Source organism: Zeus faber (assembly GCF_960531495.2).
Source record: "Zeus faber genome assembly, chromosome: 12".
Classification (NCBI taxonomy): Eukaryota; Metazoa; Chordata; class Actinopteri; order Zeiformes; family Zeidae; genus Zeus; species Zeus faber.
The window spans coordinates 21678903-21703715 of NC_137196.1; the positions used below are offsets into that span (position 1 = coordinate 21678903).

The 24813-nt window shown below is 44.1% G+C and overlaps 3 protein-coding genes across 4 annotated transcripts; 1 reads left to right on the forward strand and 2 right to left on the reverse strand.

Moving 5' to 3' along the window:
• Window positions 1-583: 583 nt before the first annotated feature.
• ccdc39 (coiled-coil domain 39 molecular ruler complex subunit) lies at window positions 584-10349 on the reverse strand (the record flags this gene model as incomplete). The annotated part of the gene is made up of 20 exons (XM_080010437.1): window positions 584-740; window positions 1232-1320; window positions 1753-1923; window positions 2868-3008; window positions 3347-3453; window positions 3545-3704; window positions 3826-3949; window positions 4440-4648; window positions 5241-5378; window positions 5660-5824; window positions 6623-6817; window positions 6924-7056; window positions 7146-7249; window positions 7347-7538; window positions 8076-8204; window positions 8380-8472; window positions 8594-8752; window positions 8922-9068; window positions 10026-10145; window positions 10260-10349. 20 exons carry the CDS (start codon window positions 10347-10349, stop codon window positions 584-586), a joined length of 2823 nt encoding a protein of 940 aa, XP_079866563.1.
• A 910-nt stretch (window positions 10350-11259) lies between these two features.
• dcun1d1 (DCN1, defective in cullin neddylation 1, domain containing 1) lies at window positions 11260-16014 on the reverse strand (the record flags this gene model as incomplete). 2 transcript variants are annotated; one of them, XM_080010704.1, is made up of 7 exons in its annotated part: window positions 11260-11950; window positions 12421-12517; window positions 12599-12681; window positions 12785-12915; window positions 13624-13792; window positions 13977-14190; window positions 15947-16014. In XM_080010704.1, 7 exons carry the CDS (start codon window positions 15947-15949, stop codon window positions 11874-11876), a joined length of 774 nt encoding a protein of 257 aa, XP_079866830.1. In that variant the 3' UTR covers window positions 11260-11873. The 2 variants fall into 2 exon arrangements, with proteins under 2 accessions (XP_079866830.1, XP_079866829.1); XM_080010703.1 differs by lacking the exon at window positions 15947-16014 and having other exon boundaries at window positions 13977-14196.
• A 1621-nt stretch (window positions 16015-17635) lies between these two features.
• Window positions 17636-23260, forward strand: eif4a2 (eukaryotic translation initiation factor 4A2). Its single transcript, XM_080011444.1, has 11 exons — window positions 17636-17691; window positions 18413-18470; window positions 19653-19785; window positions 20079-20218; window positions 20597-20765; window positions 20844-20953; window positions 21304-21447; window positions 21817-21954; window positions 22052-22141; window positions 22398-22477; window positions 22562-23260. The coding sequence occupies exons 1-11, from the start codon at window positions 17666-17668 to the stop codon at window positions 22704-22706; spliced, it is 1233 nt and encodes a 410-aa protein (XP_079867570.1). The 5' UTR covers window positions 17636-17665; the 3' UTR covers window positions 22707-23260.
• Window positions 23261-24813: the final 1553 nt, after the last annotated feature.

Here is a 24813-nt window from a genome sequence, read left to right on the forward strand (position 1 = left end):
TCAGCGGGGTCACTTGCTCCCTTGATTAGACATGGCTGGGTCACACTTTAGTGACACGACATTTTTACTTTTAAAGTAAATTTTAAAAAGGCTGTGTGAATTCATACTTGTTTTTATTTTGGTTTATTTTTATCGTTATTCAGAATGATGTTCTTTAGTTTGTGATTTTCTACTCAGACTTTTACTTAGGTTTATATATTTCTATTTTAATACAGAATCGTACCTCGAAGCCTATAAATTGGTACTGGTCTGCGCTTACTTGATGTATTTCCTGCTTGCATGTATAAAATGCTGTCGCATAAAATACTTTACTGGCACGTTAGCGTTCATCCAAAAATACATACCACGGACTGAGGGAGGAGAGCAGCGGTTTTATTTAAAAAAAATTAAAAAAAAATAAAATCACAGCACACCCTACAATCACCAATGTCCAAGTCCTCCAACGCAAAGGGAATGAATTCAAACATTAACCATAAAAAACCAAAACCTTTTTTTTTTTTTTAAACAATAACCATGACTTTTTAAATGATCCAAGCCACAGAAACACTCTTGGGCGCCCATCGTCACGGTTCCCGTCGCTGCTTCACTGCGGGCTCTTTTGGCGCCAGCGGCTGGAGCCGCTGCCGCTGCTGGCCGAGCTGGAGGCCCGCGGGGGCTTGGCCAGGTCCAGCTCGATGGTCTTACACTTGTAGGGCACCGCGGAGGGTCTGGGGCTGCTGCCGGCCGAGGACCCCGAGGACCTGCCGTTTTTTTTTTGGTCAAGATCAAAAACAGAAAAGAGATTTATTTTTTTTAAGGAAAAGAAAAAGACGGGAGGGGGTCACTGTTGTCTGAAGATTAAATCGGTATGCATGAACTGAACTACAACCAAATGAATAAAACTGCTGTGATGACAATAGGATGCACTCGATTTAAAGCTTTGATCAATTTGTATGTGCAGTTGGCACGACTCGCGTACACTGTATCACTCAATGCCGGCCATAATAACTGAAGAGACGTGTTCTCATCGTGCCATGATGTTTCAGCTCCATGGCGCGAGCGGACGTTTGCATCAGTGATAATGACGTTTAGCAACTTCTTCCATTAAATACATCAAATAACGTGTTTTGTGTTCACTCGGCTCCCCTTTGTCTAAAGGTCTGAACCCACTCGGCGTGGCACACATGCAATGATAAGAGGCGGTTGGGAAGGGGGGAAAATGCTTTTCCGCGTGCGTGTGTGGAGGTCGAACCTGAGGGAGACGGAGCTGCGGGCGGAGCTGGTGTGGGAGCTCCGTCGGCTGCCGGGCGTGGAGACGGGAGAAGGGAGGAGCAAGTCGGCCTGATGGAGCCACACAAGACAAGATAAGATAAACCTTTATTAGTCCCGCAATGGGGAAATTTACATTGTCACAGCAGCAAAAGGGGGACAGCACGAAATAGAGAGCATATAAGGGTAAGCACTATAAACAATATAAAATATATAGAGAAAACACCATAAATAGGAATCAGAGTACTAAGCGTATTGCACATATTTTGACACATTGCACATCAGAGATTGTACTTTTTATTTATTTTTATAGAAATTGCAAAGCCGTCAGACGTTCGAAGGCGGATGACAAACCGTGCCCCGGGAAACGCACGCACATTCTCCCGACTTCCCCCGAGATGACATCATCTCAGTCCCCTCTCGATCAAGCGGAGTAATATTGAACATTTACTCGTATTTAATCCACCGTCAATCAACCTTTCTGGTGCCTCGTGTCAGCGCTACCTGCAAGAAGAACCTCTCGATGGCGGCCCGCAGCTCAGGGTTGTCCTCCATTGCTTCGTGCAGCATCCGGTTGACCGTCTTGTTGAACTCCTTCATGTCCCCGAGGTCGATGTTGAGTTCGTCAAACGCGTCCAGCTTGGTCCGGCGGATCTCCCGGCTGAGCTTGGAGCACTGGCAGGCGGTGGGAAGGGGAGACCCGGTCAGGGAGGCCAGCCGTGGCGTTTTTCCACACACACACACACACACACACACACACACACACACACACACACACACACACACACACACACACACACACACACACACACACACACACACACACACACACACACACACACACACACACGAAACCCATATATTCAACATTTTACTGTTCATTACTGTATTTCAGTGGTGGAAGAAGTACTCAGATCTCTTGGGTAAAAGTACTAATACCATGACACAAAATTACTCTTGAAAATGTGAAAGTACCTCATTGACATTTTTACTTGTGTAAAAAGTATATAGGTACTTGCTCTTAAATGAAGTAGTAAAAGTACTTGTCATATCCAGCGCCCTGACCGTGTATTATAGTCTATAATACAGCATTAAGTGCCACTATAGCTTTTTTTCTACTGATGAATGCTCATAGCAGTTCCCAAAAGCATTTAATAGGTGATCTCATAGTCCTGTACAAATATACAAATGTAAATATATGTTCAGATTTTTTTAGATAAAGTAAAGAAATGCAGCAAAGTAATAAGTATGGACATTTGTTCGAAAGACTGTGAAACTGAATATACCTAAGTGTATATGTAATATATGTAAGAAGAGATACATGACAAACAAAAAAACTTATTTCACTAACAAGGTACTTATACTTTGTCACTTTTCACCACTGCTGTATTTTAAGATAAATGCATGGGCATGGACAGTTCATGGTGCCCTGTTCTTATTTACTATATTTTCTCTGTATTGTATGTTTACCATCAAATTTGAAAAAAAAAATTATTATATATATATATATATTTTTTTTTTTCTTTTTTAAATTACGTTGACATCCGAGCTTTCCAAATGTATTATGTGGCGGAATTTCATAAATGTGGCGAGGTGGAAGAGTGTGCATTTTTCAGAACCTGTTTCGTGGCTCGATCGAGTTTCTCCTTCTGGGAAGCGACTCCCTTGTTCAGCTGAACAATGCTTGAATGCGTCTCCTCCGTCTGGTCCCTGTGCATTTGTTCCTCCTCCGTCACGCTTTTCACAGTATCGCTCATGACCTAGGAAGAGACGCAACGCGCGTGCACACACACACACACACACACACACACACACACACACACACACACACACACACACACACACACACACACACACACACACACACACACACACACACACACACACACACACACACACACAATTGGTGGGCAAAGACTCTTTGAGCTACTCTTGTGTTACCGAATGCACATCGCAACAAAACTATTCTCGCAGTTTGAACAACTTGGTAAGATAAGGTAAAGTAAATCTCGATGAGATAAGATGGTACAAGAACGGCCCCCTAGAAAAAAACAAACAAAAAAAAAAAAACACTGCACTCCACGAAAGAGCAGCTTACATCAATATCCTCCTGAAGCTCTTTCATCTGCCTCTTCTTATACTTGTGTTTCTCCTCCCCCGCCTTCTTCTGCACTTCCAGCTTCAGCTTCTCCTGGTACTCCGGACCTCGGAGACAAGAGGACGTTTTTACTTTCAACGGCTACGTCCCCATCGACCGAGGAGAGGTCACCGGATGCGATGGACTCGCTGGGCTTACTGGACTCTTGTACTTTGTGGAGGGATCGACGGAACGATGAGTTGCAGTTGCTGACGATCTGAATGGTGTTGTCCAGCGCTCGCATTTCCCGCTCCATCTTGTGGATTTTGGCGTTCAAGTCGTCGCCCTTCCGCTTGAGCTCCTCTCTCTCTTGGGCGGCCTGGGGAAATTCATTAATTAATTAATTAAATAAATAAAAAAACATGTGAACGGCCTTATGAACAAGCCCGGTTTAGGGGTCTTAGGGGGAAAAGAAAACAAAAAACGCCCGTTCCACTAACCTTGACGACGTAGTAGGCCTCGGACCTCTCCTCCTCCCCCTCGGGAGCCACCATGGAGATGGTCATGATCTCATAGCGCTTCCTCATCAGGTCCGTCTTGGACAGCCGCTCGTGCACCTCGGCACTGGCACACAACCGCACGCGCAAAACAAAGTCATCCTGTCGTTTCCGAAAAAACTAAACGTGCACGTTGACACTGATCATTGACCGTGACATGGACCAAAGACATTTCTGAATTTTTTTTTTTTTTTTTTTTATAGTTGCCATGGCACACATTTAGAATAAACCACAGATAAACAAGCTCGGTGTTCTATGTGTATTGGATAATGTGCAGCCAGCCAGTCATTATCACAAAAATAACCACCAGTCTGTATCACTCTGAAGGGGGTTCTTTTTGCCATAATGATCAGCTGGCTGCACATTATCCTGCTTATTAAATTGCTAAAGTACTAAATTGTATTCACTTACTAAATAAATGAATACATTAACACAGAATATTGATTAGTTGTTATTTCATAACCAGTATGCAACCGCCGTCCGTTTCATCCCGGCCTGTCGCCTCGCAAGGCCACGGGATGGAAAAGGGCGGCGCCTGCACATTTTCCTCCTCTCACCTGATTTCCTGCCTCTCCTGCTCGGTGATCTTCACCTGCTTGCCAAGCATCTTCATGTGGACCTTGATCTCCTCCTCGCGCTCCCTCATGGCCGTCTGCAGCTCCAGTCTCCTCTTCTCCAGGGACAGGACGTTGTCTGCGTTGCTGTACAGCAGGTCCCGCACGCGCTTCAGCTCCAGCTTGAAGATGTTCACCTCCACCATGGAGTCCTGGGAGAAGCCCCGCGCGTTAGCGACGCTGGCGGGCTTTGGCAGAGCCACGACTTCGGATTCGCAGGCTTCGTCGAGCGCAAATCGGGAAACCCGATTTGCGCTCGACATCTAAAGTTCCCGCATCTTAATTCACAATCTGGGGGTCATATTATAAATATATTCACTTTTCACCAAACATTTCGGAGCCGTGATCAATCTCTTCGACCGCAGGTGCCCCTCGGAGCTGCTCCCTTATTCACTTTACACACAAATCAAAGCAAAAGTGGCCAAATTACAGACGATCAAGTTCTTTGACCATTCCTCCGGGTCCGTCCTCGCAAACATTTTCCGATTTCGGGTGGACATGTGTTTTTACATAGAACTGTATAAGGTACTGGGGCGTCAGACATCTCATGAACTATACTCACCAACACAAGTTTCTTGTGTTTAAAAAAACCCCCAAAAAATAACACTTTGAATACTTCACACAAATCGTTTTTTCCAAAATTCAAATGAACGGAGATGCCGAAAAACAACCCCCGCGTTTGTGCGCGCCAGGAGTTCAGTTCGCGTCATAAAAAAAACATGTCAAACGGATCCGTCCGATCACCTGTTTCCTCATCTTCAGCATCTTCAGCTCCTTGTCGGAGGTGTCCTTGAAAACCTGGAGCTCCTCTATCTTGGTCGTCAGGTCCCGGTTCTCCACTCCCGTCTTCAGAGCCTCTTTCCTCACATAGCGGATATTGTCCTGTCAGACGGGGTATTCTTACAACGTCAGAAATATAACAATGCCTTAAAGTGAGAAATTATTCAAACGTCAAGCTCATTTCCAACGGCTTTGTATGAAATATCTATTAGCAGCATTGTAGTCAAAAGTCAACGCAGTAAACGCCCCCCCCCCCCCGCGGTAGTGTTGCACCTGGATTCACCTCCTTTTTAAAAAACAGGTTTAACTACAAAACCTTCAAGACTTCACACGAACGCCTGCCCCTCAACACGTTATCTTCCGGAGCTACACTTCAGACCCACCTCCAGCTCCTTCAGCTGGCTGCTCAGCAGGTTGGCGGCCCTCGTCTTCTCCTTCAGGGCGCCGGCCAGCTCCGCCGTCTTCTTCTCCATCATCTCCTTCTCCTCCGTGCTGATCTCCCCCCGCAGACGAGCCATTTTGCCCTCCAGCTGCTGCAGCTGGAAGTCCTAGGTGAGACAAGGGAGGGGGGGGATCACTCGACGAAGCATTGCTGTTGTCTCACCAAATGCACTCCACTGCACAGCAATGAAGATGACTTATCGCACAAACATATTTGTCAAATTTAAAATGAATCAACTTCATCCCCTCGTCCTTTGAATATCCCAGTGATAGTCAATAGTGGGTATGGGAGGGGTCTTTCAGAGAGGAAAGAAATAAAAAATCTCACCGCCGTGAGCTGACGGTTGTTGGCGAGACAGCAGCTGAGAGGTCAGGGCACAGAATTCTTTCACGCTATTTTTTAGTTTTAATAAAACTTTGTCAGTTCATCTTTGATTTTGATCAAAATGTATTTACAGTGATTATTTGGTTTAAAAAAAAAAAAATCCATATTGGAGAGTTTGGTTTGAAAGAAAAAAAACAATGGGGTCACTCAGAGGGCGGCGTACTTTCGAGAAAAGAGACGTCTTAGAGCGGGGACGGGGCTAAACCCGGATGTTTCAAAATAATTGTTTTGAATGGAATTCTGGCACTTGAAGTGGAACCCGCCTCAAGCAAACAATCTCATGGAATTCCACTTTAAGATGCAGAGCTTAATATCTTGGGTAATATCTAAAATAATCCCTCTCGGTCTCGGTAAAGCTTTGGGATCAATCATGAGGGGTAGGAGTGATCATAGGCTGGTGAAAACACTCAACCTTGTGCCCGGTGACAGTCGGCCACATACAGAACATACAAACAGTTTACAAACTGCACCAGGTGAAATAACTCTGTATGAATAAGCGGGGCCTGCGGCCTGGCCGTGCCTGGTTGCAGATCTGGTCTTGCTGCTTGCGGCTCTCCTGGTCCATCTTGCTGAGCTGGCTGTTGAGGTGGGAGATGGCGGCCTTGCTCCCGGACATCAGGGCGATGAGGTCCTTCTCCTTCCCCTTCAGAGACTGCAGGTTCTGCTTCTGAGCCAGCACCGCCTCCCTGTGGCGGTGCAGCAGCACGTCCAGCTCCTGGCGGAAGGAGGAGCAGGATCGCAATGTGGTCATGAAAAAAAAACAAAAAAAAAAAAACGGCTAAATGTCAAACTTTAATGAAAGTGGACCAAAATCTGCAAACCTTGATGGCCTGCTCCTCGTCCTTGAGCAGCTGGTCCATCTGGGCGGCTCTCTCCTCCACGCTCAGCGCCGTCTTGGTCACCGTATCCAGCTTCTTCACCAGGGCGGCGTTGTGGATCTTGGCCGCCTCCAGTCTACGACACAGACGAGAGGCGGATAAACACGCGGCGCCCGGAAGCCCGGCACGGCAAAGCGACGGACGCGCGGTGTACGACGGACGGACTTGTTGGTTTTTTCCAGGATGTCCTTCTTCACTCTGGAGATGTCGGAGCGCATGGACTCCACGTCGGTGGCCGCCCGGTCCACCCGGCCCCTCAGGATGTTCAGCTGCGGAGACATTCAAACGTTAGTCGTTGACGTTTTGACAAACGTCTCGTGTCGGAGAAAAGCCCAGGGAGCCTCTATGGGGGGGGGGGAGCCTGACCTCGTCCTGCATCCTGGTGCGGTGGGCCTCCTCCTCCTGGAGCTCCTGCCGCAGCTTGGCCGCCTGCCTTTTGGCCATGAATATCTTCCTCTCGTTCTCCCTGTTGTTGTTCACCTCGCTCTCCAGGAAGTTCTCCTTCTCTTTTATGTTTATGTTCTTCTCCCGGATATCCTGGTTGATCTGAGCCAGTTGCTGGAAGAAAGGCACAATGAGAGCACGGGTCATTCGAACTAAACGGGCGGGGGGGGGGGTCAAGGGGTGGGAACGCTTCGGACCCCTGACCTCCGGAGGTCGGATGTCTGTGTTTTAAGTGTTGAGGTGAGAAACAGGGAGGAGGGTGCATGGAACCTTCTCCCGTAGATGATGATTCATTGTTCCAGCCTACCTTCATGATAAACCAGTGTGTATACGCATCTGTGTCCGCAGCACACACACCACTTTGGTAGATTTCAAACTCAAGTGCATCATTCGTTTGGCAAGGACAATCTCGAGATGAGAGTGCCGAGAGAGGAGCTTTAAATCAGGTTCCTGCCTCATCAATGCGCCTCTTTAATCCCATTTCCTCCCCAGTCACTTAATTCCTGGTAGAATTACATTTCAATGAGTTCCAGTCTATGCCAGCACCAGTGAAGGGGGGGGGGGTATTTCACACTCCAGCAGCACATGATCCATATAACACAAAGAACAGAAGTAAGATTAGAGCGCAGTCTCCGCCTGCCGCCTAGTTACCAGAGCACACTGCTGCATCTCCGCGTCGCGTTTCCTCATCTGCTCCAGGGTTTTCTCCCACTGGCCGATCAGCTCCTGCCGCTCCATGTGGGCCAGGTGGAAGTTCTCCGCCGTCTTGTCTAGACCGATCTGTCGGTGTCAGGGGAAAGGAAGTTTCACCCACTTAGCAAAGAAGCCTGAGCCCCAACCGGTGGAGGCGAAGCTGGGCGTGCGTGCGTGCGTGCGTGCGTGCGTGCGTGCGTGCGTGCGTGCGTGCGTGTGTGTGTGTGTGTGCGCTCGCGGATAAGATTTGCGTTGGTCATACCTGCGCCGAGATCGTCTCCATCAGTTCATTGTCCAGAGCTTTGCGTTTCTGGTTCGACTCCAGAGTTTTCTTCTCTAACGCTAAACTGAGCGACTGCAGCGGGAGAGACAGGAACGCATTCAGTGTCTCGCGGCGTTTATTGGACATATTTACCGGTCGAAAGGAAGCAGGTTATAAAAAAAAAAAAAAAGCCCCTCTGGGCGCGGCCCCTCGCCTTGATCCTGCGCTCGTCCTGCTGGGCGTACTTGATGATGGCCATGGTCTCCTCGTCCTTGCGCTCCGTCTCCTCCAGCCGCCTGTCCAGCGTCTCCTGGTCCCAGTTCAGCTGGAGCCTCAGCTCCTCCAGCTTCTGGGTGGCCTTGAAGATGGTGTTCTGCAGGAAAGCGAACGGGAGGGAAGGGAGGGGGAGAACCCGACACCCCATCTCTTGTCATTCACCCCCGGAAAAATGGACCGAGGGTGACACAGAACAACTAGACGGTGACGACAGAGCATTTTAAAACACAGCGCGTTATCGAAAGCGAGGCACAGTCCTCAAAAACCTCCTGCGTGTTCTTGTTTTCCCGCAGGCCTCCCAGCTCGCTCTGCAGCTTCCCGTACTCCTGCCGCAGACGGCCGGTCTCCCTCTCGGCGATGGCCTTGAAGTGTTTCTCCGAGGCAGTCTCCCTCTCCTTGGCCGTGCACAGCGCCTGGGGGTTCGGAGGGCAGCGCGTCGGGGACTGTCAGGGTGCGGTTGAACGTTCTCACGGGAACACGAGAACGTAAATCAATTTAAAGAGTGGAAGTCGTGCACGAGCGGTGGAAAAGCCGGCAAAGCACAAGTTACTTTGGTACTGTACCTTCCAAGTGGTTTCAAATTTTTTGGAGACTTTTACTCCACTATGCATTTTAAATCTAATACCTAGGCTTTTTACCCATTACTACATTACTGACTACACAGTCACGTTTCTTTCCGTTTCCTTTGTTATAAGTCTGGATTAATACTTATGAATCGGCAAGATCTTTAAGGAAGCAATGACTTGACATAATTCTGCATTTATTATTTAAGGTAGGTATTTTATTTTTTGGGTTTCTGGTTCTCCTCCGGTCACACTTGGCTGACTGTGTTTAATGCAGACCCACTTTTCCATTATATAACAATAATACTCTTCCTATATATATATCTAGAGAGAGAGAGATGTATATAGATATATATAGATATATATAGATATGCACACTATCTATATATATCTCTCTAACTATATACAGTATATATACTTTTTACTTTTAATTCCCAGTGCCAACACTCTCACCCTTCACACACACACACATGCACGCGGTCCTTAGTTACTGTTGCTACGTTAAACAAACATCACTGGGAATAAGGAAATAGCTGCTGAAAACACAGAACTACCTCCTTACAGCAGCAAGACAAAGCGTAACTACTCAGCAGTGATTGGTTTGGTCCATAAATGTCCTTGTAAATGGCTATGACACAACCTGTACTATTTCATTGTAAATCTGCAGAAAAGCGCTTCAGCTAGTAAGCTACATTTAAATAGGACATGGTAGTGTCATTCATAGTCAAATATTCTGACTGGCCTACTTCATCCCTACCTATCCTGGGTGTGGGTCACCACCTGTCCTGGGTGTGGGACGCCACCTACCTGGGTGTGGGACAGCTCTTGCAGAACATTTTTCAAGTGCTCAGCAAAGGCTTCCTTCTTGTCCTTGTGCCTTTCGATCTTGTTCTCCAGCTGCACGTTCTCCCTCTCCTTCCACCGCAGCTGTTTGGGGGCAGAGAGCAGATGGAGTTGGAGTGACCGGATGCCCACCAGGCTGGGCGGATGGGAGTGGGAGAAATGACTCTCTTCGTGGTAAATGAATGGGTGATAACTTACCTGATCTTCCAGAGCTTTATTTTCAGAATTAGCCACGGGTACGGCAAAGCCGCCATCCCAGCCAACTTCATTTAAGATTGGGTTAGACATCTTCTCCCTCCGATGTAAATTAAACTGGACAACGCCTGGTTGGTGTGTGTGTGTCTAAGGTTCCGAACTGACGGCAGCTTCTTCCTCTTCTTGTTGTTCGACGTCAACTGTCAGCGGCTCCTCCGACAGCTCGGCTTTTACTCAATACGGGCGTTGTTGTGGCGTCACAGACACATGACGACACGAGACGCCAGAGACGGTAGACGTGACGAGGGGAGGTCGTCTTGTGTTTGGTGGCGTTGCCCTAAGCAACCGGTTGTTCCGCGTGTTCCCGGGGCCGCCCTTAGAGGGCGGCAGAGCAGGGTTCCCGCTGCCTTCTCCACAATCTCCACTAACAAGGCAAGTCCATCAATAAAGTAGTAATGTAGCGTGACAGCACTAACGGATTATTTTTGGGACGGGATGCTTGGAAAAAAAGATCTGAAAAATATCCACAATATTATAACATAAGTATGATGAGCATAATGATATTCCCTCTGCCATATACTGGACATAGTTACCCCAAACATCGCATAGGAGAAATTGGTTTATAAAATAGTTTACAAGTATATTTGCCCGTGTTATTTCGGCCAATCAAACAGGTACAAAAATGAGTGCTATGCGCACCACCAACATTTTTGACAGATACATCATGTTGAAACATGTTTCTATACAATAAAGAACTTTTTTTTTTCCCCCCATAAATCCGGTTGTCGAAGTTGATTCTGAGGAGTTGTTGTCCCTCCCTCTTTTGGGATTTTCTTGAGGGAAAACAAACTTAAAACATGACACAGCCTGTGAAGTAATGACAAAACAACCAATGCATGAAATGGAGCGCAAAGTCACATCCATTTAACTACTATCAAATAGAAAACATAGTATCCGAAATACAGAAAACATTGTCTCCAACAAAATAAAACACAAAAATGTATGTTAAAGAGAAATCAGTTTGAAACATTTATTGTCTTTATACATTTGTGTGTATGGAACAGCATTATGCTTAAAAACAACAGAAAATACAATCAATGTTTTATACTGATCTGTCACACAAATATTTAATAAAAGAAAAAACCATCATAGCAGGAATGCACACAAACGTATTAAAATTCAATTCAATATTTTAAAGAATGACACTGCTCCCAACGGACCCTTGTGTTTAGAATAGTCAGCATGTCTTCCTGGGGAGTTCACCCCTTGGAGGGAACCCCGACCGTGTCAGCTAAACACGGGGGAAAGGAGGCGCATGGTTTTTAGATGGCGACTTCTCTGCAGCTGGCTTGTGGTCAAAGAAAAAAAAAAAAGCCCCAAATTTAAAATAAAAACACCCCAAACCAACATAAGTCCACCGACGACGAGATACGCCTTTTATATATATTGTGTATATCTTTATAAAGTCTCTGCTGTGTAAAACATCTCAGTCCTGAGGGTTGAAAAGGCAATGTAGATCTCAGCTCAGTGCAATCCTCTTCCCCCAGTTCACCACTTTGGTTTGGTGAGGGGTTTTGTACAAACATTGAATGACTGTTCCTTCAGCCCCTGCGATTCTTAAACAGCTGTGCTCTTGGTCCCAATGTGAGGCCTTGCAAACTCCACAAAGTCATCAATAAGGACCGGCCACGCTCCTTCAGGAAGGAAAACAAGAAAGTACGTCTTTCAAATGCTGAGTTCAAACACTCACATGGGGGGGAACATGGAGTTGTTTATAAAAGCACAACTAAAGTGTGTGAATATGTACTGGTACCAACACCAGTATTAGATTTCACCCGGTACCAAGCCAAAATAGGTTATTAGTATCTGAGAATGTCACCAATATAATAACCTGAATCCAAGAGGCTTATCAGACATGTCGGATATTAAACAAATGCATCCATGGCAACTAGAAGCATGATGTATCTAAAGGAGACATCGGATTGAATATTAATCATTATGTTCTATTGATGCCAAAAACAAACGGTGCGAGTAAACATTGATCCGAGTCTCTATACCTATTGAAAAAGTGTCACTATGGCAACACTTGGTCAAATAGAGAAAAAGCACAAAGGGAAATGGGAGCGAATAATTGTCGCGGCCCCTCGAGGAACGCGTTACCAACCTTCCTCGTCGTAATTTGACATGTCATCCGTGATCATTGTGCTGAAGTCTAACAGGAGGTTCCATGTGTCTTTGGGGATTGATCTTTTATGGTGCTCCTGCAAAGCAACATTTCGGACACACGTTAGAAGGGCGCAAAGCCGAAACCTGAAAATATTCTGTGATCGTGATTAACTTACAACTAAAAATTTGTTCCACAGGTCCAGAAACTTGAATCTTCCCGCCAGTACTAAATTCCAATAGGCGATTGCCATTTCTAGGTCTAAAAATAAACACGCAAAAGCCACATACAGAGAGGATACGTGTCATTCACATCCATGCAGACGGTAAAGAAACAAATAAATACGTCCACAAAATGTTCTTACCCAATCCTTTCTGGCCAGGATTTTTGGCAAAGTTAAATGTAAACTGGTAAAAGTCCTTAAATTTCCCTTGGTCCATTAACTCTTGTTCCATTTTGGGTAACTGCGATTTTAGCTTCTCTATGCTGTCACACCTGAGAACATAAAAGAAACTTTAAGCAAAAAAGAGAATGTTGTACGTTGGTAGCTGCATTGGTTGAGTTTTAGGCCCTTTTATTTCTTTAATATTAAGATTAATTATCGCTGGAGTCACCATCCTGCGTGTGAAGTCGAAGCAACGCAGTGACAAACAACATAAGTTGTCGGCAACCTCCAGAATTGGAAACTATAGTGTTTTGAGTGGAAAACATTATGTAATAACAACCTGTTCAGTGTCCAGATGTTTCACCAAAGAAAAGGTGGCAAATTGGTACAGAAACACAAAGTTAAGAATCTTATTGGCATTTGATATCTGACCGCACCAAAGGCCAGGGAGCAAGAGATGGTTAAAATCCATTAAATCAATACATGTAACTAACAACACTAAAGAATATATTGTACTGGAAATCTATGGAGCACGGTAAAACAAATGTAGCCTGGACAGGAAGATTGAAAATCAATATTATAATGGAGGGAGCCATGTATGTAATAGCCATTTTCACACAAATATGAGGTTATGTTTCTATGAATAGTACTTTGCAAATACGCACATAACAATGTGTTTGCACTGACGCTATGTGATAGATCAATATTGAAAAATCACTGTTACTGTGTCACAGTAAGTGATTTGACATTCCCCTTTCTTGACACCGTTTCATACACTTCACATTATTTCACTCGGGCACCTGAAGTTGAATCCTCACCCCTGTTCTGTCATTCCATCCATGAACTCCTGTTTAGAGAACTCGCACTGTGTGGCTGCCCGGAACTTCCATGCGATGAGGAGAACACTTATACTAGCCGGGTCTAGGCCCAGGTCATCACAAAACTGCTGGATACCATCAATACCAATCTTGTTATCATCTTGAGGATCTAAGTATAAAAACAGGGGCACATGGATTAATATTTAGATCAAAGAAGAGTAACATGTAGTCAACATGTAGTGTGTATTGGGGTTTTTTTTATGTAAAGTTCACAAATTTACAACTCCACACCCAGTTAACAAATTTGACAGCAGCAGTGTTTATAGTAATATAATACCTATTTGACAACCTACCTCTGTATCTGTTGTACAACTGCTCGAGCCTCCTCTTGTCTAAGGCTCCCTTGAGGTTTGAAACATAGAGCTCGGGGTTTTGGAAGAAGTTGTCAGTGGCAACGTCTAATTTCCAGTCATTCTGTGACAGGCAGGCCAGTGCAGTCTTCTCGTTGGATTGCGTGAAGATCATGAACTGACGAATTTTATCCTTCTGTGAGGACTTCAGCTTGTTCTGCATGAGGAGGACAACAACACAACTCCATCTCCACATCACCATTCTCTTAGGACCACAGTGCGGGACACAGCATCATTAAAGCTCAAAATATTTCAAACTCACCGGTACCTAGGATCAGTGTGTTGAGTAGGTATTAGATACTTAATTTATCACCATAAGGAAATTGTGGTGTTACAACAGCTCATGTCAAAACAATAAGCAATGATAATGAGTTCAGAAAAAAAGGCAATACGTCCAAAACATAAACTAAAATACAGCCGCAGGCAGATAACACACAGGTATGAGTACATTAGTTATGTGAGATACGAATAACAATTTGCTAAGTTCCTGTAAAACACACCATCACTTTGTATCGACACCAATTACAAATTTTCGAGATCCCATAGAACGTAGCATCAGCTCGTGCTGTTGCTCTTCTTTACATCAGCATTACTACTAAAATGAGTTTTCCGAGTTTCCATTCAATCGCTTGAGGAAATGAAGCGGTGACGACTCTCTTTGACTAATTATAATTTTCAGAGTCCTGGTGACACGCAGAATAACTACTACACAGAATACGTTTTTGACTGTTTTCGCCTCGCCTCCTACAGTTTGTATGATACGACTGGCTCGAACGCCGCAAAAGAAAGAGGGACATAATACCGCATCTAACACTGGGTTAGATGTGAACAGAATGTGGTTATTTACAAAAAGGGCAAGAGGGATAAAATATCAAATGAAAAGCCCCGCCAACGTCAAGCAGGTAAGACGTTATACAAACACGCGCGCAGTCGGTAACCGCTACAGACCGATGAGTCGACACCACACACCACGCATGATGCCAATGCATGCTCAGAGCCACAATTTGCACATATATAGCGAATTGGATGATGATATCACAAAGAGTCACCCTTCACAATCTCATGTCGCTGCACCACCCAACCAGAAGTATTGGCGATGCACTAATGTTCCTGCTACTTCCAGTAGATTATCGTCCGTTTTTCACTAATTCCTACTCCAAATGTCGATCGATTTGGATCAAACTTGAACCGCGAGATGACTTAGACGTCCTGGTTCTAACAAGACCTTAACCCTGCAGGCTGGACCCCTAACTAAGTACTAGAATACGCGTCAATAAACAGTATAACAAACGTAAACATCGACCCAAAAAAGGCCAATATGAAATTTAAAAAAAAAAAAAAAAGGTTAGAAAAAATAGCAAAAAATCAACAAAGAAATATTTAAATAAATCAATGAAGCTCTGTATCAGGAATTCACACCGTTGAAAGTGGACTGGTGCAAACTTGCATACATATAGAGCTAACATAAAAATCTGTACATATACTGTGTTTACCAGTAACGGTTATGACAATATCACATATATATATATATATATATATATATATATATATACACACAGTATTGCCAAATCTGATTGCTTGGCTGTGGATTGATGGATGGATTGCTGTACAACTAAAAAAACGAGCATTCGGCTGGTCAATGGCAAAGTAAAGTATACAAACAATCCTAATTTCAACTTGAATAGATGTTGTAGCATGTCCTTAATTGTTGCTGGCCAGATCATAATGGCTTTGTTGTGCCGTTAGCCAGTTAGCTAAAGACGCTAACAAGCTACCTGTTTTTATCTCTTAGGGTTATTGGTGTGCTACTTTTAATTGCGCTGATTGTTCCACGTATCCGCCCGTCAACCCATTCGGGCGCGCAATGTCTGGGGGAAAAAAAATAAAACAGATGCGGAATCGTTGTTACTAACCATGTTGGAAATGGCCCGACTCTCGTTTTTCCATCCAGCTGGCTGACCTGCCTGCGTCTCTATCTGACACTTCCGGTTTCGCTGGTGTCTCTTCAAAATAAAAGCACGGATCGGATAGCGGTGCTGGTGGTGTTTTTTGGGGTCTTTTTTGTTTTTTTCTTAGTCGTTACGGAAAACGACGAGGGCCAAATGGAAGGACGTCGCCGTGCTTTGTCGAGGCGCTAATGTCGGGGTGATCGCGCTGTTTTACCAAAAAGAAGTTGCTCGTTTGCAACTCCCCAGATCGATGGCGCTGTGTTGTCCGTGGTCATGTATAACATGGTACAAACCAATAAATTAAGAATCTTATTGGCATTTGATTCCCGACCCCTACAAAGGTCCCGGGAGCAAGCGATGGTTAAAATCCATTAAATCAATACATGTAACTAACTGGAGCTCGGTAAAAAATAAATAAATAAATAAATAAAAAAAATTTGCAACCTGAACAGGTAGATTGAAAAAGTCAATATTATAATGGAGGGAGCCATGTATGTCATAGACATTTTCACATAAATATGAGGTTATGTTTCTATGAATAGTACTTTGCAAATACGCGCATAACGATGTGTCTGCACTGACGCTATGTCATGGATCAATATTGAAAAATCACTGTTACTGTGTCACAGTGAGTGGTTTGACGTTCCCCTTTCCTGACACCGTTTCATACACTTCACGTTATTGGAAATGTCTGTTACATCCACGGCTCCCTCCATTATACTACTGATTTTCAATCTACCTGTTCAAGCTGCATTTTTCTATACATCAATTTACAATCTATCCATCTATCCATCTATCTATCTATCTATCTATCTATCAATGCATCTATCCATTTATCAATGCATCTATCTACCTATCTATCAATCTATCTATCTATCCATCCATCCATCTATCTATCTATCAATGCATCTATCTACCTATCTATCAATCTATCAATCTATCTATCTATCCATCCATCCATCTATCTATCTATCAATGCATCTATCCATTTATCTATCAATCTATCTATCTATCCATCCATCCATCTATCTATCTATCAATGCATCTATCTACCTATCTATCAATCTATCAATCTATCTATCTATCCATCCATCCATCCATCTATCTATCAATGCATCTATCCATTTATCTATCTATCTATCCATCCATCCATCCATCCATCCATCTATCTACCTATGTATGTAAAATACATTTCCACATAAATATGAGGTTACGTTTCTATTTTATCTATAGTGCTTTGCAAATATGCACATGATAGATAGATAGATAGATGGATAGATGGATAGATAGATAGATAGATAGATAGATAGATAGATAGATAGATAGATAGATAGATAGATAGAGAGATAGATAAAATCCTCCCAAAATGTGCACGTTTTCTAAACCTCGCCGGAACTCATTTTGACCTGCTGTCGCGGGGCGAGCACTGCGGAATACTGCAATATCCTTCCGCTGAGCAATATAGTTTAACTCAATTTCAACATTACAACAAATTGCTGGGTTGCATCCCACAATATTACATATCAGAATTCCCGAAAACGGCGTGAGAAAGATTTGCGCGAACGCAATTCACGCTACCCAAAATGCGTTATTACCCGTCAGTGAAAGTAGTCCGGGCACATAAAGGCAGTTGGCGTCGTCATCACCGATCTTTCAATCGCATGCCGAGGTTGGGAACAGACCATGTCTAGTGATTCTGCTGATTACAGGTAAACGCGTTTTATTTAATCTTTGGGCATCAACAGTCGGCGAATTTATCAGAGAAAATGCGTTGGACACACGTGTCCACGAAATTAAACCAAGTCTATTGGTGGGTTGGCGTTATTTTTTTTTAGCAAGGCCCAATCGATGCTACGGAGAGCTCGATCTAAGCTAATGCTATGCTGCGAAGCTAACGGACGGTTTAAAATCGGCTCGATGGGAGCCACACGACGGGGATTTTGTGCGTGTCTGTACACACGCACGTACCAAACCCTCTGCCTTTTGAAGCGCATTTAGTTTTTACGAACCGTTAGCGCCGCGGAGAAAATGTTTCCTTTAGGACACGCTGCGGAACGGCCTAGTTCTCCGCTTGTCAAGGCTGCGCAGGCCCGACCGGCCGACATGTCGGCCAATTCAGTGTCCGTGTCGCGGTAGGCTTTTAGGTGAACCGTGACTGCGGATGGAAAACTCAAATAATCGGCACTTGGTAGAAACTCGCAGGTACCGTAACGTCGCAGATTCATTTGAACTTGCGGAACCCACACGTGCTTTAGCCGTGTAACTGGAACCCCGGGCGGGCCCTCAGGATGCGGGGCAGAACCCGATTCTCCAGATAAAGCCTTTAATTTTTTTTTATATATATAGATATATATAGATTTTTTTTAAGAGCCGCTGCATGTTGATGAATGCCAAATCCTAACGTCTAATAAACCTTTTTTTATTTTACAGCTCGAGAGATAGAGACCATGGGGGGCCCGAGGGGATGGAGCCTGATGGTGTCATCGAGGTGATTACAACCTTCCTTTTTTCCTTCCCGGTGTATTTTGTAGCCCCGTCAACAACTTGCGTGAAAATACTGATCCCACGTGTCGAGCGCTTCGTCCGGGTTCAAGCTCTGATTGCACAGGCCACGCTCTGGTGCATGTGGCTGCAGTAAAGTCTGAGCACACACGTGACCCCATCGAATTATCGCAAATAATCGACTATGTAGGAGGTATGGGTGCTCAGTATGAACCAGCAGAGGTGTCATTTCATGCTCCCAATTTCCCACTGAGATAATGCAAGAAAACGTTCTTTTAATTCACACATTTTAATGGCATGCATATACAGCATTTTGTCAACTGGACTTTGTATCCTCTTTCAAAGCAAAGTTAACTGGATGAGAGTTGGTTGAGACAGAATACTCTTTGTGCCCTTGAGTCTGACTCTGGGCCCTTTTTCCGCCAAGGCATTTTGAGGGCCAGTTCGGAGCCGGTGCCCAATCTGGAACCGGTTCTTCTTGTTTCGACAGCAACGGAACCAGGAAACTGGTCCCAACGTGGCACCATCTCAAAAGCTCGATTAGAACAAAGAACCCCTTGCGTCAGGAGCGGGGGCGAGCAAGTCCGAACAAAACATTGTGACCAAAATAATTGTATTACTGCTTCAGTAGTACAGCATACATAGCCTTACAATTTGGCCCAAATCAAGTGGACATATTGTTAAATGTATCACTTTATTGAGTCTGTGCACACTTCTTCGTAATATTATTATAATGCCCACGCTCTTGACTTCAGTCTGTGGAGTCCAGTGCTCCTGACTGCTGGAGTTTGAGCCACCCTCCCCCCAGGTTTTTAATATTCGCTACCCAGTTGTCCCGTTTTCACTACAATTAAGATATTGTACTTTTTTAAATACATTTTCAGCACTTGCATAGATGTGTATTGTGTTCTGTCCCACTCATTACCTTACCCAATAAAAAGACAATGCACCACAAAAAAGGTTTCCCATCCTGATGAAAGACATATGCTGATGTCTACAGTGACTTAATAGGCTCTCAAACCTGTTTTTCCCCATGGGAAAGTAAATTTGCAATTTGAACCAACTTGGTCCAGCACTAGCCCAGAACCAGCACTCAGTTCACATTGCGGGAAAGGGGGTATATGTGGGACACTTGAAAGTCACTGACCTTGACTTTTCTCCCTTTCAGAGCAACTGGAATGAGATTACAGACAACTTTGATGACATGAACTTGAAAGAAACTCTTCTCAGAGGAATATACGCATATGGTTTTGAAAAGCCATCAGCTATTCAACAGAGGGCAATCATTCCTTGCATTAAAGGTATAAATCATTGTATTTGCAGCTGCTGGCGCTTGAGTGAAGTGATGCTTACCATCTTTCGGGACTTACCCATTAATGGGGACAATCTCTTAAATACTGATCACTCAAACCGTTTATAACCGCTCATATTTTAATGTGTTGCCAAGATCAAATCATGGATGACAGGACTGTGCTGTATACAAAGCACTGCAGACTTGCAGAAATGTACTTGGCACTCGCACACTATCGCTCTTTCAGTTGACTTGTTTGGGTAATTGATTACTGACTATCCAGTATATGTCTTCCCTCCTCAGGCTATGATGTCATTGCCCAAGCCCAGTCAGGCACTGGTAAGACGGCCACTTTTGCCATCTCTATCTTGCAACAGCTGGACATAGAGCAGAAGGAGACTCAGGCTCTGGTGTTAGCTCCCACTAGGGAGCTGGCTCAGCAGGTATGCTGTTCCTGAGGTCAGGATTAACTTAACTGTGTCTCAGACCAAGGCGGCATATTTGGGACAGTGGCTCATAAGGTACTTTTTCCAACATTTAATCTGTCGAAATAAAATGCAAATGAGAAATTGATCCTCTTTGGATTGGTGTAGTCCCTGTCCATGGCTGCATTGGTCTGAAATGTTGTTTTGAAATGTCTGTTTTTTTGGGGGGGGGGTTTTTTGGTCTCACTGAGCGGGAGAGTGATATGATGGTACATCTTTCGGGACCGACCCTGTAATGGGGAGAATCCAACTTTGCTGATCACTCAAAATCAGTCCTATCTTTATTGCTCTATCAAAAGAACATTTTCCTAAGCTTCTTTTCTTCTCCTTGATCAGATCCAGAAGGTTATTCTAGCTCTGGGTGACTACATGGGAGCAACCTGCCATGCATGCATTGGTGGTACTAATGTTCGCAGTGAGATGCAGAAGCTTAAGGCCGAGGCTCCTCATATAGTTGTTGGCACACCAGGGCGTGTGTTTGACATGATTAACAGGGGATACCTGTGTAAGTACTGGACCTCATCCTTTTTTGTCCTCAATTTTCCCCCGGTTTTGACTAATGGAATGTTTTACCTTTACACAGCTCCAAAATGGATCAAGATGTTTGTTCTGGACGAGGCTGACGAGATGTTGAGTCGAGGCTTTAAGGATCAGATCTACGAGATCTTTCAAAAGTTGAGCACAAACATTCAGGTAAATACTGCCGTCCATTAATAATGATCAGAAAACCTTCTGCATTAAAAGAACTCTGCTAAAATTGTGTGATCCAGTTGATCTGTTTCATGCAATAATGCTAGCAGTGTATTTACGCAGACGGAGATTATTGTACAGTGTGCTGCAAATGGGATTTGGTCGAACCTCTTTCTTAATGTTCATTGGCCTACGTCTCAAGGCCCACTGCGACAGCTCCTCATTGACGCAATGTCACATTTCAAGTAATCACCGGGTTTCATGGCATTTCACATACATATATGTATGTGACTAATTTCTTTCACTCGATGCAATGCATACAAATAACTTTTCTGGGTGTGGGTCCTTCTCAGGTGGTGTTGCTCTCTGCTACAATGCCAGCAGATGTGCTGGAGGTGACTAAAAAGTTTATGAGGGAACCTATTCGCATCCTGGTGAAGAAAGAAGAGCTTACTCTGGAGGGTATTAAGCAGTTCTACATTAACGTGGAGCGAGAGGTAGGTGGTGTCTAAACAAAGCACTGGTTTTCAAGGAGTGTCTTGTCGGTCTATCGACTGTGCAGTTGATGGGGTCTGCTGCAGCGGAGGCCGTGTTTGCCCCTTCTTTCTAAAGCACCCTGCTGAAACTGTGACAGCCGAGCCTCTATGGTTTAGCTCTCGTGGCCGTGTGAGCATGGGTATAACAAAGAAGGAGAGGGAAAAAGGTACAGCGTTGAAAATGGGGCCTGGAGGGACCTCTTTCTAAATGTCCAATATCCTTGGTCTCAAGATTCTGTGCCACAGAAGTTCTCGACTCGACACATTTGCTTTGAGTTGATTGGTTCATGGCAGAACATGCTTGAATGTGGCATTGTCTCTTGTCTCAAGGAGTGGAAGCTGGACACGCTGTGTGACCTGTACGAAACTCTGACAATCACCCAGGCGGTCATCTTTCTCAACACCAGAAGGAAGGTGGACTGGCTCACTGAGAAGATGCACGCAAGGGACTTCACAGTCTCTGCTCTCGTGAGATCTCTTTTTTGTTTTTTTGTTTTCTTCCCCTCATTTACCTCTTTATCGCTGAGCGTCTCGGCGTCGGTTTGAACTAATCTTTCTCTGGCAGCATGGTGATATGGACCAGAAAGAGCGTGACGTGATCATGAGGGAGTTCAGGTCTGGCTCCAGCAGAGTGTTGATTACTACTGATCTTCTGGTGAGTATTGTCGAAAATAAAGCGGCACCCTACAAAGGTTGCCCAATGTTGATGAAACAAACCCCAAATTTAACAACGCAACAGTCTCACAAATGACCAAGCAGTCAAAATGTTGGGGAGATTGAGGTCTGTGCTCCACAATGGGTTTCTTTATATTGGAAATCTGTTACTTATTTTCAGTCAACATTTAACTCTTTCAGCTTGTCATCAAATTCAAAAATATATATTAAAAGTAATTAAAGTGTTTCCTGTTTAGGCTCGTGGGATTGATGTGCAGCAGGTTTCTCTGGTCATAAACTATGACCTTCCTACTAATCGAGAGAATTATATTCATAGGTAAGTTGCACCAGCCTTCATACCGACCAAGGTGCAAACACGCGCTGCTGGCTATAAATGTTTTTGCTTTGTGTTTCCTCCCAGAATTGGCCGTGGTGGTCGTTTTGGCAGGAAAGGAGTTGCTATCAACTTTGTCACTGAAGAGGACAGGAGGATTCTCCGCGACATTGAGACATTTTACAATACGACTGTAGAGGAGATGCCTATGAATGTGGCTGACCTCATTTGAGCCTTGGGCTTTTCTTTTCAAAACGCAGCGATGGCGATCGTCCACTTGCATTGTGCTTATATTATTCGAGGGGTTCTTCGCAAATGCTAAACTCTTGATCAGAATTTTGATATGTGTTGAAAGCGAGGTGACTTTAATGGTGGCCCCTCTCAGACTGTAGGGTTTAACCTTTGACGTTTGGCTGATTGGAGCTGCAAAGCCATGGGGTGCGTAAATATTAGAGTCCTTATCAGGTATTTCTTTTTGTGTTCAATAAAGATGCGTGTGTTAGATGTTCTTCACCATTTGGTAATTTACTTGTGGACTAAAAAGTATAAGTGCTGTATAAAGTCTGCAAATTATGTTATGCTAACATATGTGCAATGTGTTGAGGTTCTGCTAATGATGCTACTTGTATACAGTAGTCACTTGCTTTTGTTTATATATTTTATCACATGCTTTATCAGACATATTGATGGTTTTACCCTTAAGAGTATATTGCTGTAACCCAGATGTCTTTAAACTTCCTCCCCAGAGTTGTTTGAATGTCTTAATAAAATAGGACTTGCTGTCAAGTTCTCTACCTTGCCTTTTTTTTTTTTTTTTAACATTTATTCAACTACAGCAATGTCACCAGGTCTTTGGCATTTTCTGAAATAAACAAACTAAAATATTGTCTTTAAATCAAGTTTTATTCTTTTGTGAAGGATTACATCACAAGCAGAATAAGATATTGCAAACTTGATTTGACATGTGGTTAATGGGCATGTGACACAATACACTATTTGAAATCTAATATGAAGACTGCACACGTATATATAAAATTGATGCACTAAAACATACCCATGTAGTCACATCATTAAACGTATGGGTGCCTTTTCAATCATTCCAAACTACAGAGGATAAGTATGAGCTCAAATTCCACAAGCTTCCATTACATTGATAATTGTTGCCCAGTTATGTAAAACCTACCAGAGTAAAGAATTGCTAATTCCAGCATAGCTGCAGGTGGTAATAGTAGGGTCCAAAGTGAAAACAATGACTACCCAGTAGGTAGACTAATGGCTCCCAACAATTTTATGGGTTTTTAAAGCTTGCGCACACTGGAATGTCAAGGGTCTCTGACTTCCAACATGAAATCAGTAACCTTGACGTTCCAACTCAAATTAAAAGTTCCCCCTCGACTCCTGACGTTTATTCCGTGCTTCAAGTAGTTGTTCCTCTTCCTTTGGTTGTCTTCATCCCAACATGAGATGGTGGCTGGATGTTACCACAGACAGGTGTGGCAGCAGGGCTGGATGTTACCACAGACCGGTGCGGCAGCGTGGCTGGATGTCACCACAGACAGAGGCGCTGCCCCATTGCAGGATTGCGGATGCCTGCACATGTCGTCAGGCCAGGGCAGTGGAAATGAGCGTCCGTCCTGCAGCCTCGGTGGCACTTGCAAACTCATGTCTCCAGAAAGAAAGACTATTTCAAAATACAGTGGATTTTTCTTCACAACCCACGAGTAAGAAAACTTGCCATTTTTAAGGTTCAGAGAAGAGGTTATACAACTTGAATAAGTGAAAAATAGGGTGACCAAAATTAATCGCCCTCATTGTTTGATTAGGTGTTAAAAGTCTTGATCGATAATCTTTTCAATCATTGTATAATGGAGTTGTTAACAGTAATTGCATAATAGCTATGGTGAAATTGCTGGACAACGGCCAATGTCCAGCCGACGCACTGTCTCCCTCACAGCTAAACATTAAAAACTACACTTAGAATAAGATCATGGGGCCTGGTGTAGGTTGTACAGACAAGCAAAGTTATTACAGTTTCATCAGCACTCGTGACGAAATAATTATTTAAATTTGATTGCTGGCTTGACCAACGTCCGTAAATGCATTTTCAACGGCAAAGCATTTATTGTGAATAAAAATATCAATACATTGTTGTCCCGTCATTGTAATATCTGTTGACATGAAGTTGCATCAGACTGAACGACTGATGAGGGGACAGTGAAAGCGAAACCCGGAAGCCATCCTCGAACCTCATTGGCTCACAGAACCCGGAACTGATGCTTCACCTTAGGGGCCTCAGTGGGGAGGTCATTCTCAAACCCCATTGGCTCACAGAACTTAGG

What these genes read in the sequence shown, in the direction of transcription:
- eif4a2 (XM_080011444.1), top strand. Translation starts at nt 17,666, where the DNA reads ATGTCTAGTGATTCTGCTGATTACAG. An exon ending in AGTGATTCTGCTGATTACAG is followed by an intron (nt 17,692 to 18,412) that starts GTAAACGCGTTT and finishes TTTATTTTACAG; the next exon opens with CTCGAGAGATAGAGACCATG. An exon ending in CGAGAGAATTATATTCATAG is followed by an intron (nt 22,478 to 22,561) that starts GTAAGTTGCACC and finishes GTTTCCTCCCAG; the next exon opens with AATTGGCCGTGGTGGTCGTT.